At 28.4% G+C, this 15504-nt stretch overlaps 1 protein-coding gene across 1 annotated transcript; it reads right to left on the minus strand.

The window, feature by feature from the left end:
* Window positions 1-136: 136 nt before the first annotated feature.
* LOC129919686 (protein commissureless 1) lies at window positions 137-15149 on the minus strand. Its single transcript, XM_056000657.1, has 2 exons — window positions 14346-15149; window positions 137-1006 (listed from the first exon to the last, which is right to left on the minus strand). Exons 1-2 carry the CDS (start codon window positions 14884-14886, stop codon window positions 522-524), a joined length of 1026 nt encoding a protein of 341 aa, XP_055856632.1. The 5' UTR covers window positions 14887-15149; the 3' UTR covers window positions 137-521.
* Between the last annotated feature and the right edge of the window lie 355 nt (window positions 15150-15504).

Consider the following 15504-nt stretch of genomic DNA (forward strand, 5'->3'; position numbering starts at 1 on the left):
TATGGAATTTGTTTGATAAAATTTAGGGAAATTTAACAAAGCATTAAAAAAAACACTATTTAATGTTCTTGAATTAAACAAAATAATATAGAAAAATGTTTTAAAATTTTCAAAAATACGATATCATTCAAAGAAATTTTCAAAAATTGTCAAGAATTATGGGAAATTCTTCTAAAAACATTCCCTTTTTAGAAGGAATTTATAAAAGCAATACATTTGACAAGATATTTTTAAAAATTTATAACAAGTTGTATATAAAAAATATTTATGGGAAATTTGGAGGGAAATTTTATAGGATATTTGTAAAAATTGAAGGGAAATTTTTTTATTGATGCAGAAGTTGAAGAAAATTATAAAAATTTAACAACAGAGTTTAAAAAATGACATTATCTTAGCTGATAATGATTATTTCGTGCAATTTTTAGAGCAGTATCAAGCAGATTTGAAAAATAAATACAAAATTCAATACATTTTAATTTTTAGGAAATTTAACTAAAAAAAAAAACATTCTATTTTGTAGATCACGCATCGATGACAACAACTTCACTCCCACACTCATCTCCTTCATTTCTGCAATTGGACTGATAAAAATTTCTCGACATTACTGCAACATCCATTCGACTTGATTCCTTAATACTTCTAATATGACTTGTTGGTAACAATGTTGTTGCTGCAACACTATCAACATTCTGCCATCTTTGAGAATGTTGCAGTGGTGATTCTGATTTTACTGATGCTGCTACAGCCCCAAGTTCCGCCTTATCCCATGCAGATGATGCAACTTGAACCATAGGAGCTGGACACATAGGATAAAGAAACTTCATTCCGAATGCAAAATGTGTCTGATGATGTAATGCCTCATCGTAACTGGGTAATCCTGTGGCAATGGTATAGCATGGTGGCGATTCCATTTGATAGTAACTAGCTTCAGATTGACCTCCAGCTGTGCCACATGTCGTTCCGTTTGGGTATAAGTCACCGTTCAAATGGGATCGGATGTCCTTATCTGGAAAAGTGCAAAAAAAGAGAAAAATTAGAAAATTATGTAAAAAAAAATTGTGAGTCATTTCAATCAATCATTTTAAAAAGGACACTTTAAATCTACTCATACTCCTTCACAACAATAAACAACAAGAAAAGCAAACTAAATAAAGTGTTTAGGTTAGAAAATCCATCTCTTAAGTAAAAAAGATATGTCAATCAAATAGAGAACATGAGTTATCCTTTCTTCAATTGAAAATTGAATTTTATCGCTGCTGGTGTTGCGTAAACTTGAACTACCCCCCGTTTTTTTAGAAAAATTTTTCTCATGAAAACGTAGAGAAGAATGAACAGGAAGGAGACACCGAATGTCTTAAAAGAATCCCTAGAAATACTCACTTGTATTCTTGTACGACAAGATGTCAGAGTAGAGGTTTGATGGGTCGCACATTGTGTGCATTCAAATTCCCCCTCCTTCATTTTCATGATGGTGATACCATAATAGGGGATAGTAGTATTTGATGATGATGAAGACGAGAAGGAAACAAGTGAGTTTTATAGTCGATTTTTATTTTATTTTGGGGATCTGGAATATGTCATACTTTTGTAGTAGATGGGAATAAAATTTGACAAGAAAATGGATTTACTTTGAACATTTCTTTTTTAGGGGATTTGAATTTTTTTAGAAGGAGATTTTTCGGAAAAGAGATTTATTTGATGTTAATGACATTGAGTAAGGTTGAGGGAGTTTTTTGAAGGTTTGAGTTACAATTTGGTTACACAAAGGATTTTGAAATGAGGTTTTATGACTTCTTATGGTTTGAAAAGAAAAGTTGGGAAAAGTAAATTTCAGCTAAGATTAAAAAAGTGAGTAGTTTTTCTTTTAAATATAGATTTTTCCGGCTCGAAGGACCAGTTTTTATAAAAAAAAATTGCTATCTCAACACAAAAATGCAGTTTTTTTTTTAAATAGGTAAATTCAATTTGTTTGGATTGTTTGGACCAATTTTGTACACAGAAGAATCGTGTCAACTAAAAACTAAGCCAAAAAATGAGTAATTTCCGGCTCGAAGGACCAATTTTCATACAAAATTTGATTTCTCAACACAAGAACGTCGTTTTCCTTCCTAAAATTTGTTTGATTGGCATCAAGGATTAATTTTGTAAACAAGAGAATCGTATTAACTAAAAACTAAGCCACAAGATGAGTAGATTTTATTCGAAAAGTAGATTTTTCCGGCTCGAAAGACCAGTTTTTTTACAAATTTAATTGTTATCAACACGAAAACTCGGTTTTTCTTTCTAAAATTTGTTTATTTAGCTTGAAGGACAAACTTATTAAACAAAGGAATCGTATCAGCTAAAATCTTACCCAAAAAATAGTAACTTTTCTTTAAAAATGGTCGAAGGACCAATTTTCTAAACGTCACGATAATCGCTGGATAAAAATAAATATACATTTTTTGACTGGAATTTATTTTAAGTAATAATAGATTTTCCTTTAAAAGGCCATTTATCCGGTTCAAAGGACCAATTCATTTCATTTTTGAAATTACAGATTTAATTTGGAATATTTAAATTCTGTTATCAAACGTAAATATCCAAATCCTTTTAAAAAAAATTTGCCCTAAGCAGTTTTTACTTAAATTTAAGACATATCCAGCTCCAAGTTTAATCCCTAAAACAATGTTTCTCTATGAAATTGTGACTAGACTTATTTTGGCCAGGTTCAGGTCATTCAGCCTGAGGTTAAATAAGCACCTCCAACTTGGTACTAAAGTTTATCCGGCTCGAGGGATCAATATCTGAAATTGTTTGGAGGCTCAGTATTCTTGTTGGAAGTTATCCTTTGGCTGAATGTATCAACTCAAACACATTAAATTCAAAATGATTAAAAGATAACCATTATTTCTTTAAAAAAGATCAAAATCCGGCTCGAAGGACCAATTTTTAAAATTGAATTTTGATGATATTGAATTCCTTGAATGAAAGAATTCATCTTAAGGATTCTTATTTTGTAAAGAGAAAGCAAAAACGTCATAAATCAAAAACCAATTTCTAACAAAGTCACTTTCAATATTCCAAAAAATCAGGCAGTGTCTAAATAAACTTCTTCGCAAGTAACTCACTCAATATCGTTCAACAAAAAAAAAAACCTCAATGAATCCTTCAAAATATACCTATCTCTCCATAGCATCCTTAAAATATCAAAAAAAAAAAGAAATGAAAAAAAAAAAAAAACACAAAAAACAATTTCCAATAACCATCAAGAATAGTATCTTCTCCCAAGTCAGTCTTTTAAAAATTGTTTTCCTCATAAAGACATGCCATTGACCAGATTAAAGGACTTCATTTTTATATCCCGAAAAGCTTATTTTTTCTTGTCATTTTGTCGGTTTAAATGTGTTCAAAGCTATTTTTTCCGACAAGAAGAAGAATAACCTTACCCAACCATAGATTGACTTGACCTCTCTTCTAAGATAAAAAAAAAATAAAATAAAAGATTTTCCACTCAATAAAGTGAACAAAAAAAAAAACAAGAAGATGTCCTTTTTTTGTGTGTGGTGAGGATGTAATGGTTATTTTTTTTTTTTTACAATACCACTTTTTACACTCAACTGTGTCCCCAATTGCTCTTTGATGGTAATCCTCAAAATGAGGTGCAAAAATTTACAACAACCTCCAGACATAATACAAAATAACAAAAGGATTTCCAGGACATTCTTTTATGTGTGTTTCCTCGTTGTTGTGTTGTTATTTTACAAATATAAATTGAGACCAACTTACACACAACACGTGTGTGTATGTTGTTAAGGTTCGGATCTGTGTTGTGGCCATTGCTTCCTTGTGACTGGGTCAATAAAAGTCCTTTTTTGGTCCTTCTGCTCCTACTATTTTTTTTTTTTATTAAAATGGATTTTTTTTTGTTGTTCATTTGCCAGATAGTCCAACCATTTTATTGTATATGTACTCCCCAACATCCGCTTATCTCTTTTAAATATATTCATTGTCCTTTTTGTTGTGTTTTGGTTGATATAATATGTGTGATGTGTTTACATTTTTATTTTTGTGTATTCGAGTGGTGTCATTAATTCGTCCTTTCAGTGAGAGAGAACTTCTCTTTGCATGATTGCAATTGCATGTGTAATTGCAAAGTGATAATAAGTATCCTTGGGGATATATACACAACACTACACACAGTCGAATGAATATATAAAAAAAATTCTGCTCTATTGATGCAATGGTGCGGTCGCGACATTCAAAATGTAATGAATTGCAAAATGAAAATTGCTCATCTTTATGTTGACAATATTCTTTTTTTTTTTCGTTTTTGCTTTTATCTCTCAGCAAGGAAATTTATTTTATTTTTTTGTATTTTTTTTTTTTTTTTGAAAAATGAACAAAAGAGCAATAAATTTTGTCCTTCCAAATACAAAAAAATGATTATGAATATATCCCCTTTTTTTTGTTGTGTCTGAGTGTGTTTGTGTATATGATGTCCTTTATTGAGGTACCTACACTCATTCTCTATGTGTACACATATGGCTGGAATGACCAAAGTAAAAAATGAACAGAGAAACAAAGAGTATGGTAGTAGCAGGAGTTACTCGATGGATTAAATTATTCAATTAATATTTTAAATTGATTGCTAGCGATTGCGACTTGAGTGGATTGTGTTTCAGAGCTGTTTTTTTTTTTTTTTTTTTTTTTTGTATATTGTCTAGCAGCTGTGACGTTGTGTTAATTGTGATTGTTAAATATTTTATTTATATAAATTTATTTCATATTTAATAGCCAAGTGTAATTTTTATTTTCTTGTTTTATACACATTTTTTTTGTTTTTATCCGGCTCGAGGGACAATTTAATGAAAGTTCATTAAGTGAAAATTGAATGAAATAAAAAGGAAATGAGAATTTTGTTGGTTGTAAAGTAATTAATACCACAAGTTTTTGGTCCCACTAAATGTCTTAGATTTTTAAGAATATTGGTAGAATAATTTAAGTTTGATTTATCCGGCTTAAAAGGACCATTTAAAACATTATTATACTTTATCTGTGTTGAGAAGAATATTTCTTAAGTAAATTTTTTCGATGAAAACCAAATTTTTGTAGTTTATCCTGTTTATCCGGCTTAAACAAATCAAATAAATAGTCAGTGTATGGCCATGTCCTATAGTAAACACACAGTATTAGTTTATCCGGTGCATATAAAGTACTATTTACATTAATAAATAATTGATTAATTTGAAAAAAACCGTTTCTTTGGTTATCCGTTTCAAAATAAACAGATTAAATTTTATCCGGGGAAAAAACTTTAACTTGGAACACTGTTTATAAGTAAATAAATTGAAAAATCTGTATTTTCTATTTATCCAGCTAATACAAACTCATAAAAATACCGTTTTATTGTATAAAATTCAATTGAAACTCACTCTTAAGTGAATAAATTGATGAAAAACTCTTTCAAGCACTAGTTTCTCTTTATCCGGCTAAAAAAGACCAAATTATCAATAAGTTTACTGCAATGTAAAATGCTATAAGTTTATCCAGGATAAGAAAAACACTATTAATCTACTATGTCCTCATTTAAAACTGAATAATACGAAAAAATTGAGTTTCTGTCAATTTTCTTTCTATCCGGATCATGGAAACAACGTTTAATTGGATAGATTTTTGTATAAAACTATTAAACTAAAATTTAAAGCCCTTTTGAACAAATTTGTTTGATAAAAACTGTTGTTTTCTAACAATTTCCTGTATTCTCCGGCTCGAAGGACCAAATAAATTTTTCAATTTAACTTCTAATATTTTTATTTAAAATTCACTTTTGTTACCAATGAAATATATCTACAAAACTGCCAATTCAATACCACGTCTTTCCTAAATAAATAGGTAAATAAATACACTTTTAAGATTTTCTCAGCACGTATTCAATCAATAAATCTTTACCTCGAAATACAGCCCATTAACTGGATTCAAATTTTTGTTTTGTTTTGTTTTATTTTTTTTTTTTTTTTTTTTTTTAAATTGAATTCAAATCATGTAACAAACGACATTTATAAATTATTTAAACATAAAAATTTCGAATATTCATTGAACATTTGTTGCAAGAACAAAAAAAAAATAACTCTCAAAGGACTAAAAAAATTGTCATACCATTGTAAACAGGGAAAACAAAATTCTTTCAATTTTTTTTTTTCTAAGCTTAACTCACAAAGAACAACAAAAAGAAAAAAAACAACACACAAAACACAGACAATGACATAAAACGTGAAATGAAATATTCAACAAGCTCAAATCGTTTGGAAACAAAAAAAAAATATACTAAAGGACACATACAATTTTTTTGGGGAGACAAGTCCTTGTTTTTTTCTTAAAGTTGGAAGGTTTTTTTTTTTGACAAATCGGTGAAAGAATTGACTTTAGACTTTTTTAAAACCATAAGTACTTGAATAAAGAACTTTTTTGTGTGAGTTTATCTCTCTTAGCAAAAAAATTGGCTAATTTTACATTTTTTTTTTTAGAAGAATGTCCTTGTGGGTAAGGTATCTACTTTGTCTCAAATTGAAAACCAATTCAGCTACCGAGAAGATATATTTTTTGATAGAGAATAAAACTTGAAAGTTTGACACAATAGAAATATATAGATGGAACGTGCTCAAGGAGATATTCTGATTGGTTATTGTTGGGTGAATTCCACTACCACTTATTACCTTTAGAGACATTGAGAGGTCTTTGAATTAAATTTTTTGCAAGCAGATGATTTATGTTAAATTTATCCGGCTCGAAGGACCAATATTTTAAGGTTACTTCTGTATCGATTAAATTTGTCAAAAAATGACATAAATAAATCCTTAAAACTCTATGAAAATTGAATAAACAATGTTTAAATACAATATCCCCCACAAAATATCCGGTTCGAAGGACCAAAATTCCCATAAAAATTAGTTAAATACATAATTTCTGTTCTTTTGAATATTTATGACTTTGTTGTTGGAGTTTCATTTTGGAATGAATTAAAATTCACACAGCTACTTATAAATGCATGTGCCTCAAAGGACTTAAAAATTATTGCCACATGTGTGCTTTATTTATATTTATTAGATGAGTTAAAATTTGTATAAAATTATCTCACACCCAATAAATAATAATCCACATAAAACAGTATCAACACACAAAACACCCATTTTCGTATACTAATCACTTCTCTCAAATCAAAATTAATAATCTACCCTCAATTTTGTGGTTTTGAAACCCGTAAATTACCATACGACCACACACACCAAAATATCATTAATCGGCTTCGATAAATCAAAAATTACCTTCGATAAAATCACCAATTATTGCTATATCCTCTACTACGCCTCAAACTTGAAATTATTCTAAATAAACATAAAACAATAGATGTATACTTTAGACATCAAACCATCATCAAAACGTGATCCTAACAAAACAGTTATGATTATAAATTATAATTAATATCGATGAGAGCTTATGCAAATCCAATTTAAACCACCTTTACTCATATCACTGTCTCTCATCTAACTCATCCTTTTGTCAATAGTCATAAATTGTTTTAAGGCTTTTTGTGTCGTCCTGAGTAAAGAATATAAATAAAATATATATTTTTTTATTTATTGTTTATTGTTGTAAGGACATTTGACATTCCAAAAAGGCCTTCTGGACCAAGCATCATCATCATCATCAACACAATCTATTGGTTTTAATAGAGGAAATAAAATAAAATAGAAAAAAAAAAAACAGAATGTAAATAAATCTTTTACGTGTGGAAAAGTAATTTATTATCCTGGACTCAAAAGGACATTGCCATCACACACATACTAAACAAAAACAAAAAAAAAATTACTATTCTCTATGGGACAGTGTAATTTCTAAAAAAGGAAATAAAAATTCACACACAAAACAAAAAAAAAAAAAATATTGTGAATGAAAATTGTGAAAAAGGATGTAAAATTGTCCTGGAGCGATTATCCTTTTCCTTTTTAAAATTTACATAGAAAGTATAGTGTTGACCTCACTTGTGTATAAGTCTGTGTCTGTGTGTGTGACAGAATAATATGAAATCACAAACTCAATTGTAGGTACTTGACATGAAAAGTCATATAAATTTGTTTTTTTTTTTTTTTTTTTGCTTTCTTTACATATTCTAAAAAACCAACAAGGATATGATAATAGCTTAAAGGACTGTGGAGAAATTTTATGAAATTGAGGTAATATAGCCTTTTCTATGAAAACAAAAATGAGTATTAGTTCGAAACTGAAGTAAAATTCAAATTAAAAGAAAATTATACCAGTTTATACCAATCACGGAATAGTTAAAAAGTGCTTATCATCTAATTTTTTAGATGATCGTGCCTCTTATTCTGCCTAATTATTGATATATTTTCGAATTTAAGGTCTGGATTGTCCATTTATTGTTTATACCAATAAAATATTTTAGACAAATTTCTATAAAATTCATCTGAATTATAATTTTTAATTATCGCAAGGCAAAAAACTGTATTGTAAACTTCTTTTTGAGCTTTAAAATAAATTATTCCAGTTTATACCAGTCATTGATTGCTTAAATGAATGTATACTTTCAAATTTTTCATAAGATTGAGTCACATAATTTAAATGTATGAAGGTCTAAAAATACATATAGTTTTTATTATACTTAAGGCTTATTTGCGGTTTCTACTTTTTTATCATCATAAATCTTATTGGTATAAATTGGTCAAACAAGGAAAAATGTATCTATTTTCAATAAAAACCATGAAAATATTTGCTTAAAATAATAATTAATTGAAATTGAAGATAAAAAAACTATTAAAATTGCATTTTAGAACTCTTTTAATTGGTATAAACTGGTCTACCAATGAAAAATTCATCACTTTTAAAGTTTAAAATATCAAAATAATTACTTCGCATTGTATTAAAGGATAAAAAACAATAATATTTGCTTAAAACCCTCAAAGTGTTTATTGGTATAACTGGTCTAAAGAGGAAAAACTCTTATTTTTGGAATAAAAATCATGAAAATACCTATCTGAAATTAAATTCAAGTAAAAAAGAAGACTTAAAACTATTACAAACTTTTATTTATTTCATTTTATTTATTGGTATAAACTGGTCTAACACTGAAAGTATCATCTATTTTGTGTTTTAGTCGACAAATTACTTAGAACATAGATTCAGCATCATTATAAATTTGAATTCGCTTGCTTTTTAACTGGTATAACCTGGTCTAAAGATGAAAAAGTCATTTTTATGAGAAACAAAAATCATGGAATACATTAATTGATTGTTTTTCATAAATTTTTTCACCACACTTCTGTTTGTCCAAGGATATATATTTCCATTTTTATTGCAATCCCTTAGAGGTGCAAATTATATATTTTTCGACACAAAGGCAAAAAAATACGACCTACATTCTATTTTCCAACTTTTCACATTCTACATTCTATTTTCCAACTTTGCACCCAAAGAAGAAAGCTTTTTTTAAAATGACAACAACTATTATACAAAATAAAAACCACTCTATGTCCTCTCCCAGAATATAAGCATCCTTCAAGCTTCAACATGTCAAGCACAGAATGAAAGGACTCACATGGGACACATATATAGAATAAGAGAATCCCTTTAATTGATCTTTTGTCAATTGTTTACTTTTACTTTTTCTTATACTCTATTTACTTTCAACAATAAAGCAAAAGAAAGACAGAAAAAAATAAGTAAAATAAAAACAACAGAATAAAAAAAAGGACAACAAGGATGAGAAAAAATTAGGTCCCTTTAGACAAATAGGATCTATGGGGTCGAAGTGGTCTAGTGTACAGGTGCAGTGGCTGGTGGGTGAGTAAGGACTTGTAAGGATATTATTTACTTTTTTCCTGACAAAACCTTACTTTATCATCATCTAATGCTTCTCCTACCAAAACAACAACAACAAACAAGAGAAGAAAGAAAAAAAAATCAGATCCTTTCTTACTTATACTCCCTATGGTCTGCCATTTGGTCGGTTCGGTGGTCTTTCGTCCTTGTATGTTTTTGTTTTGGTCGAGAAAGATATTATTTTTGTGTATATGTATGTCGATGAAGTTATACAGTTAATCTAGGAGTTATACAGTTTTGTATCGAGTTACTATATTTACCGTTGTTATTCCACAATAGCCATGCCGCATGAAAAATATATGTGGCTCCTTAGAAACACAATATCCTTAGGATATACGTTGTGCGCGTTAGGAAGGTCCTGTTCAGGTGGAAATAAATAACTTTCATAGTAGGTAACTTATAATCAATTTGCCAGGATATATGTGAACGTGAGAGATAAATTTTCTTCTATTTTTCCTACCAAAATAACAAAGAAACAAACCAAAAAAAAAACAAGGACACTAGTCTATGAGTTTTGTTAAATGAGAAATCCTGCTAGTTACTTTATTACCAAGACAGAAAAAAAAGATACAGAGAAAGAGAAAACTTAGCACGAACAAAGTGTTCTTATGTGTTGTATCCTTTTGTGTTTTCTTATTGTATAGTTTGTCTGTTATAAATAAATTAAAAGGACATTCAGGATAGTAAATTAAATTTACAATAAAAAATTCAAGGAGCATTCTTGGACGAAGTGGTTTTGTTTTTGTTTATTTTTTTGAGGTCAGAGAATGTTGACATTCCAGAGAGAGAAAACAGGAGAAGAAAACAAACACATTGGAATGGAAAGTAATTAATTCCTCCAGGACGAAAAACAAGAAATTAGATGAGAACAAAAAAAAAAAAAAAAAAAGGACAAGAATGTTAGTCATGTTGATGTTATTTTATATCATCATGAGGGTTTTTTATTTTCTTTTTTTTTGTTGTGTTCATATCCTGTTGCTGGGATGTTTTTGTTTGATTTTTTCATGAGAAAAGTTCAAAAAGACACAAGAAAAGTCCTTCCAGTTGTTACTCACAATGATTTATTAATTCATGAAGAGCAAGCAAGGTACAAGATAGAGAAAGTAAAAATCTCTTCTACCTACCTTCTTCTCTGGTATAATAATATACAAAGTTAAACTTGACTCAGAGGGGTCATAATTTTAATGAGGTGTTTGTGTAGGTATTTTTGTTTGGGAGGTAAGTAAGTTTATATAGATCCTGGCAGCTATGGGAAACAAATTATTAATATCCTTAAGGGGTTTTTGCCATTCTTGATAGGCATTCGCATCAAAGTTAACAAAAAATAAAATGAATATTTACCTGAACTTTCTTTCTGAAGAAAAATGAATAAAAAAGAAAAAAAAAACCAAAAATCCAGCTCGAAGGACCAATTTTTGTTTTTTTTTTTTTATTAGAAATAAAAAAAAAATTAAAGAAGTCTCTTGAGGTGATTATAAGTTTGTGTTTTTATTTTCTTAATGATTTTTATTGCTTCTTAAGGAATTTTTATTCCATAACGAAATTGAAAGCGAAAAAAATAAATGGTGGATAGAGGAATTTTTGTTATTTTAGCTGTGTTGTTTGTTTGTTTGTTTTTATTCGGACCAAAGGACCAATTAGTTTAAATAACTTTTTAATAAGTTTTATACTCATGTTGTTTATGAATTCTTTTGAGAGTTGTTTATGTGCGGAACTATAAAATTAAAGTTTTATTATTCTTTTGCAGTTTTGAGAGTTATGAGAAAGTTAAGATAAAGGATATTTTTTGAAACAATTTTTTATTTTATTAATGAATTTCTTATAAGAATTTTGTCCAATAAGAAAAATAGAATTTTGAAATATGAAATTTATATGAATGTTGTTAAAAATTAAGAAAGGATAAGAAGTTCGTCAACCAGACGATAGACTTAGATAGTTTTATGAGACAATTTTGTATTAGGACTTAAAAGTTAAATAATAAAGGTCTTATCTACTATTTGGGGCTACAAAACCATTTGGAATATTTTAAATTGCAGGAAGGGATTCTTTCTAGCAAAATGTAAACAAATTTAAAACAATAAAATCCGTCTAGTTTTTGATATGGGGGAAAAAATAAACGGATTTCTAATTTTTAATAAGTAAATTATACTGGTTATATTAATTTTTTTTTTTTTTCAAACAATTTTAAATCAAGCAGCAAATTTTTTGTTCCATGTAAGAAGTTAAGTTTAAATTGATTGCATTGTTATGTACAAGAAATGCTATGAATGCCTCAGGGTTGCCTCCTGGGACCACTACTTTTGAAACATTCATAATACAATAATTATATGTAATTACTGTAAACAAACTTAGTTGAAAAGGTTGAAGAATCCAAGAAAGTTTTTACAAAACTATATTTACTTAGAGGTTTTAACTTTGAATTCTCTTAAGTAGTTCTAAAATTTGACTTGTTGTATTTCTTATTAGGAAAAGTGCACGCATTTTTTTTTTTTTTTTTTTTTTTTTTTTTAATTTTACAAAACTTTGAAATTTTTTTGGTATATGGGAATATCATTTCTCAAAATTGTTTAGTGTGTAAAGGATTAATTTTAATAAAAAAAAAAATAAAAACACTGTTTTTGAAATTATTAACAAAAATGGTTTTAATCTTTAAAAGTAGCATGCCATTGCATTAACTATGCAACAAAGAATTTTCAGAAAAATATTTTTATTCTTGGAACCATTTTTTTTACACAATACCTACAAAATTTTAAACATTTAAAAAAAAAATAAATAGTTGGCCATTGAAATAGAATAAAAGTTTCAAAATTATTCATCAACTTAATTTAAAAAAAAAGAGAGTTTTCATAAAAAAAAAATTCCTTAAAATTGGTTGAATCTTGAATCTTTAAAACGGTTCTATGACAGGAAATTGTTAGGTATCTTGAATTCAATTGTTTTACGAATTCTATACAATGAATTTAAAACCCAATATACGAGTCCTTTTGACTTCACAAAGTACTTCTTATAGCATTTGTGTATTATTAAAAAAGTATTCATAACAATGAGAGTCACGTCTTTGAAATTTTACTTTTGAGTTTTTGGAATTTTGAGCTTAAAAGCAGTCAAATATCGTCAGAAATAATAAGAACAACAAAAAATAGAAAAAACAAAACATAAGAAACTGCTTGACTTAAGGTATTCTTGTTTGTTACAGTTTTTTTTCCTAATTTGTGTATTATTTGCTAAATAAAGTATAAACAAGCTTAAGGCCCATTTGCTGAAACGGAACTTAAATCCTTATGTGAAACATAAACCCTTAAGATCTACATAATCGTTTGCACGAACTTAAAATTTTGTCATAAATTCCTCTAAGTTTAACATAACTTAGGGGCAAGAAATAGTAGAACCTAAGGATTTTATGTTTTTCATAAGAAATTTTAATTGAGCAAAAAGCCATAACATCCCTTAAAAAATGATTTTGTCTATAAAATTAACATCTATTAATAATTTAAGAATGGTAAACTCACTTTTAAACATGTTAACCATAGTACAATTGGCCGCATAAATGTTTATAGAAGTGTTTATCAATTATCTGTCACTTATAGTGACACACAAACACATTTACAAAAAAATTCCTTCACATGAATAATTTTTGTTTATAAAATCAACACTCTTTTTTTGCCACTTTCACTTTAATTTAACTATTTTCTTCAATAAAAAACCACAAAATACCAAAATTGTTTAAAATTTTCAGCTGAATTGCTCAAAAAAAAATTTATTTTACTGACGTTTGTATCGATTTGAAGTTTAAATTTGAAGTTCTCAGCGATTTCTCGCATGAAAGTAAAACATTGCTAGGTTTAACATAAATATTTTTTAGAAACTTAGAATAAACTAAGAAAAACATAAAGGTTATGTTCGACCTACCTATGATTCAAATTTATGATCCGTATGAGCAAATGGGCCTAAAACTTAATGTTATTAGTGTTTAATATATACCTAAAACTATATTTTGCTAACCTGTCTTGTAACCTTAAAAAAATCTTGAGATTATGTACGTGTAACGGGTGTGACGTTAGAAAATCAATTAAGTCTCCTTCAGTAACTTTAGAAAGCCTCATGGTAAATTTTTTGCGTAACTTTAATCTCTAACTGAGAAAGTGAACCTTAATTATACATAGCTTCATAGCACTAACGAAGCTTTTGACAAGTCTCAAACACAATATTTCAAAGACCAAAAAAAAGCCTTAAAAAAACAGTTTTTGATGAGAGTTAAAAATGTATGATGATGATCATACAGAATTTTTTTACAATTTGAGTAATCTTTACTTTTTGTGTGTTTCAAAAATAAAGTTTTATCAAAAACTACCTATATCAATATTTTTTAAAATCGTAATTTTTAACTTAAACCTTCTTATTTTTCTACACCATGTGTCCATTTTAAATAATTGTAAAAAATTTAATCAGAATCAAAAGTAGTTACTTACTGCATTTTTTCCATTCTCTAAACTTCCGATAGAAATAACACGAGAATATTATAAATATCACCGACAATATAATCAACGATGTAACAACACCAATCCATAAATAATTTATTATCGAATGCATATCGGCTCCATTAAAGAAACGATCCAAAAACGAACCAGAATTTTGTAAATCGGCCAAATTTAACACAACACTTCCACTTATTTGGTCTTTAGTAATCACATGACCATCTGAACTAATTGCTACAGCATCATGGCCAATACCATTTACGATATTATTATTTGACAAATGAATGCCATTTGTAACACTATTACCATTATTGCTATTAGCTGTTAAAACACTATTACTTATACGATGTAAAAGATTTGTAAAATTATCCAAATTTTTAATACGTTCCAAATCAACATTGGAGGGAATTTCAAATGTTATTTGATTGCCACCTTGATGGTCATCATCGACAACATCGTATAGCAAATTTGCTGCCGATTGTAAGGAAATTGTTGTATCAGTATCCAATATTTGCATTTCGGTGGTAGTTTCCATTGTTTTTTTTTTTTTTTTGAAATTTGGTTTTTTAAATCAAAAGAAATTAAAAAAATAACGATGAACTCAAAAATACGTCTTTAAAGATACACCATACAAACGTAAAAGATACTTTTTTAGATTCTTTTTTTTTTTTGGTTTGTGCCAACGACTTCTCGAACCAACTACGACGACCTCTAGAATACGACTGATTCTTGCGATGGAATTGTGTTCGGTTCTGATGGATTCACTGAAAACTCTGAAATGCACTGCACCGGCTCCGACGGAACGGAAAAACGAATAACAACGAACGATTCGAGTCGAAAAACAACCCTCGTTTGCCTGAGATACACACGCACACAAGCAATCCTTTAGATACTTTTTTGTTTAGAAAAAGTTGTATTTTCTTTTGCAAGAACGTAGCGTTCGTTTAGTGGTCGGTTTGAGAGTTCTGCTGTGCTACCAAAAGTCCCTTTGGACTTGCCCTAGTTCTGCAGTCAAGTGATGTGTGCATTGGTGTTGTTTTGATACGAGTTCTCCTTTAATAAGTGACGTCACGGTTGTAACACCTACACATTTGAACTTTAGGGATTCCGTGAGAGAGTATTCTGAACAAAATTCCGTGTGTGTAGAAATTTC

Source organism: Episyrphus balteatus, chromosome 4 (genome assembly GCF_945859705.1).
Source record: "Episyrphus balteatus chromosome 4, idEpiBalt1.1, whole genome shotgun sequence".
Lineage (NCBI taxonomy): Eukaryota > Metazoa > Arthropoda > Insecta > Diptera > Syrphidae > Episyrphus > Episyrphus balteatus.

Coding starts and splice junctions, on each gene's coding strand:
- LOC129919686 (XM_056000657.1), bottom strand. CDS start 14,886: ATGGAAACTACCACCGAAATGCAAATATTGGATACTGATACAACAATT. Junction 1,007..14,345: donor TAGAGAATGGAAAAAATGCA/GTAAGTAACTAC, acceptor GCACTTTTCCAG/ATAAGGACATCCGATCCCAT.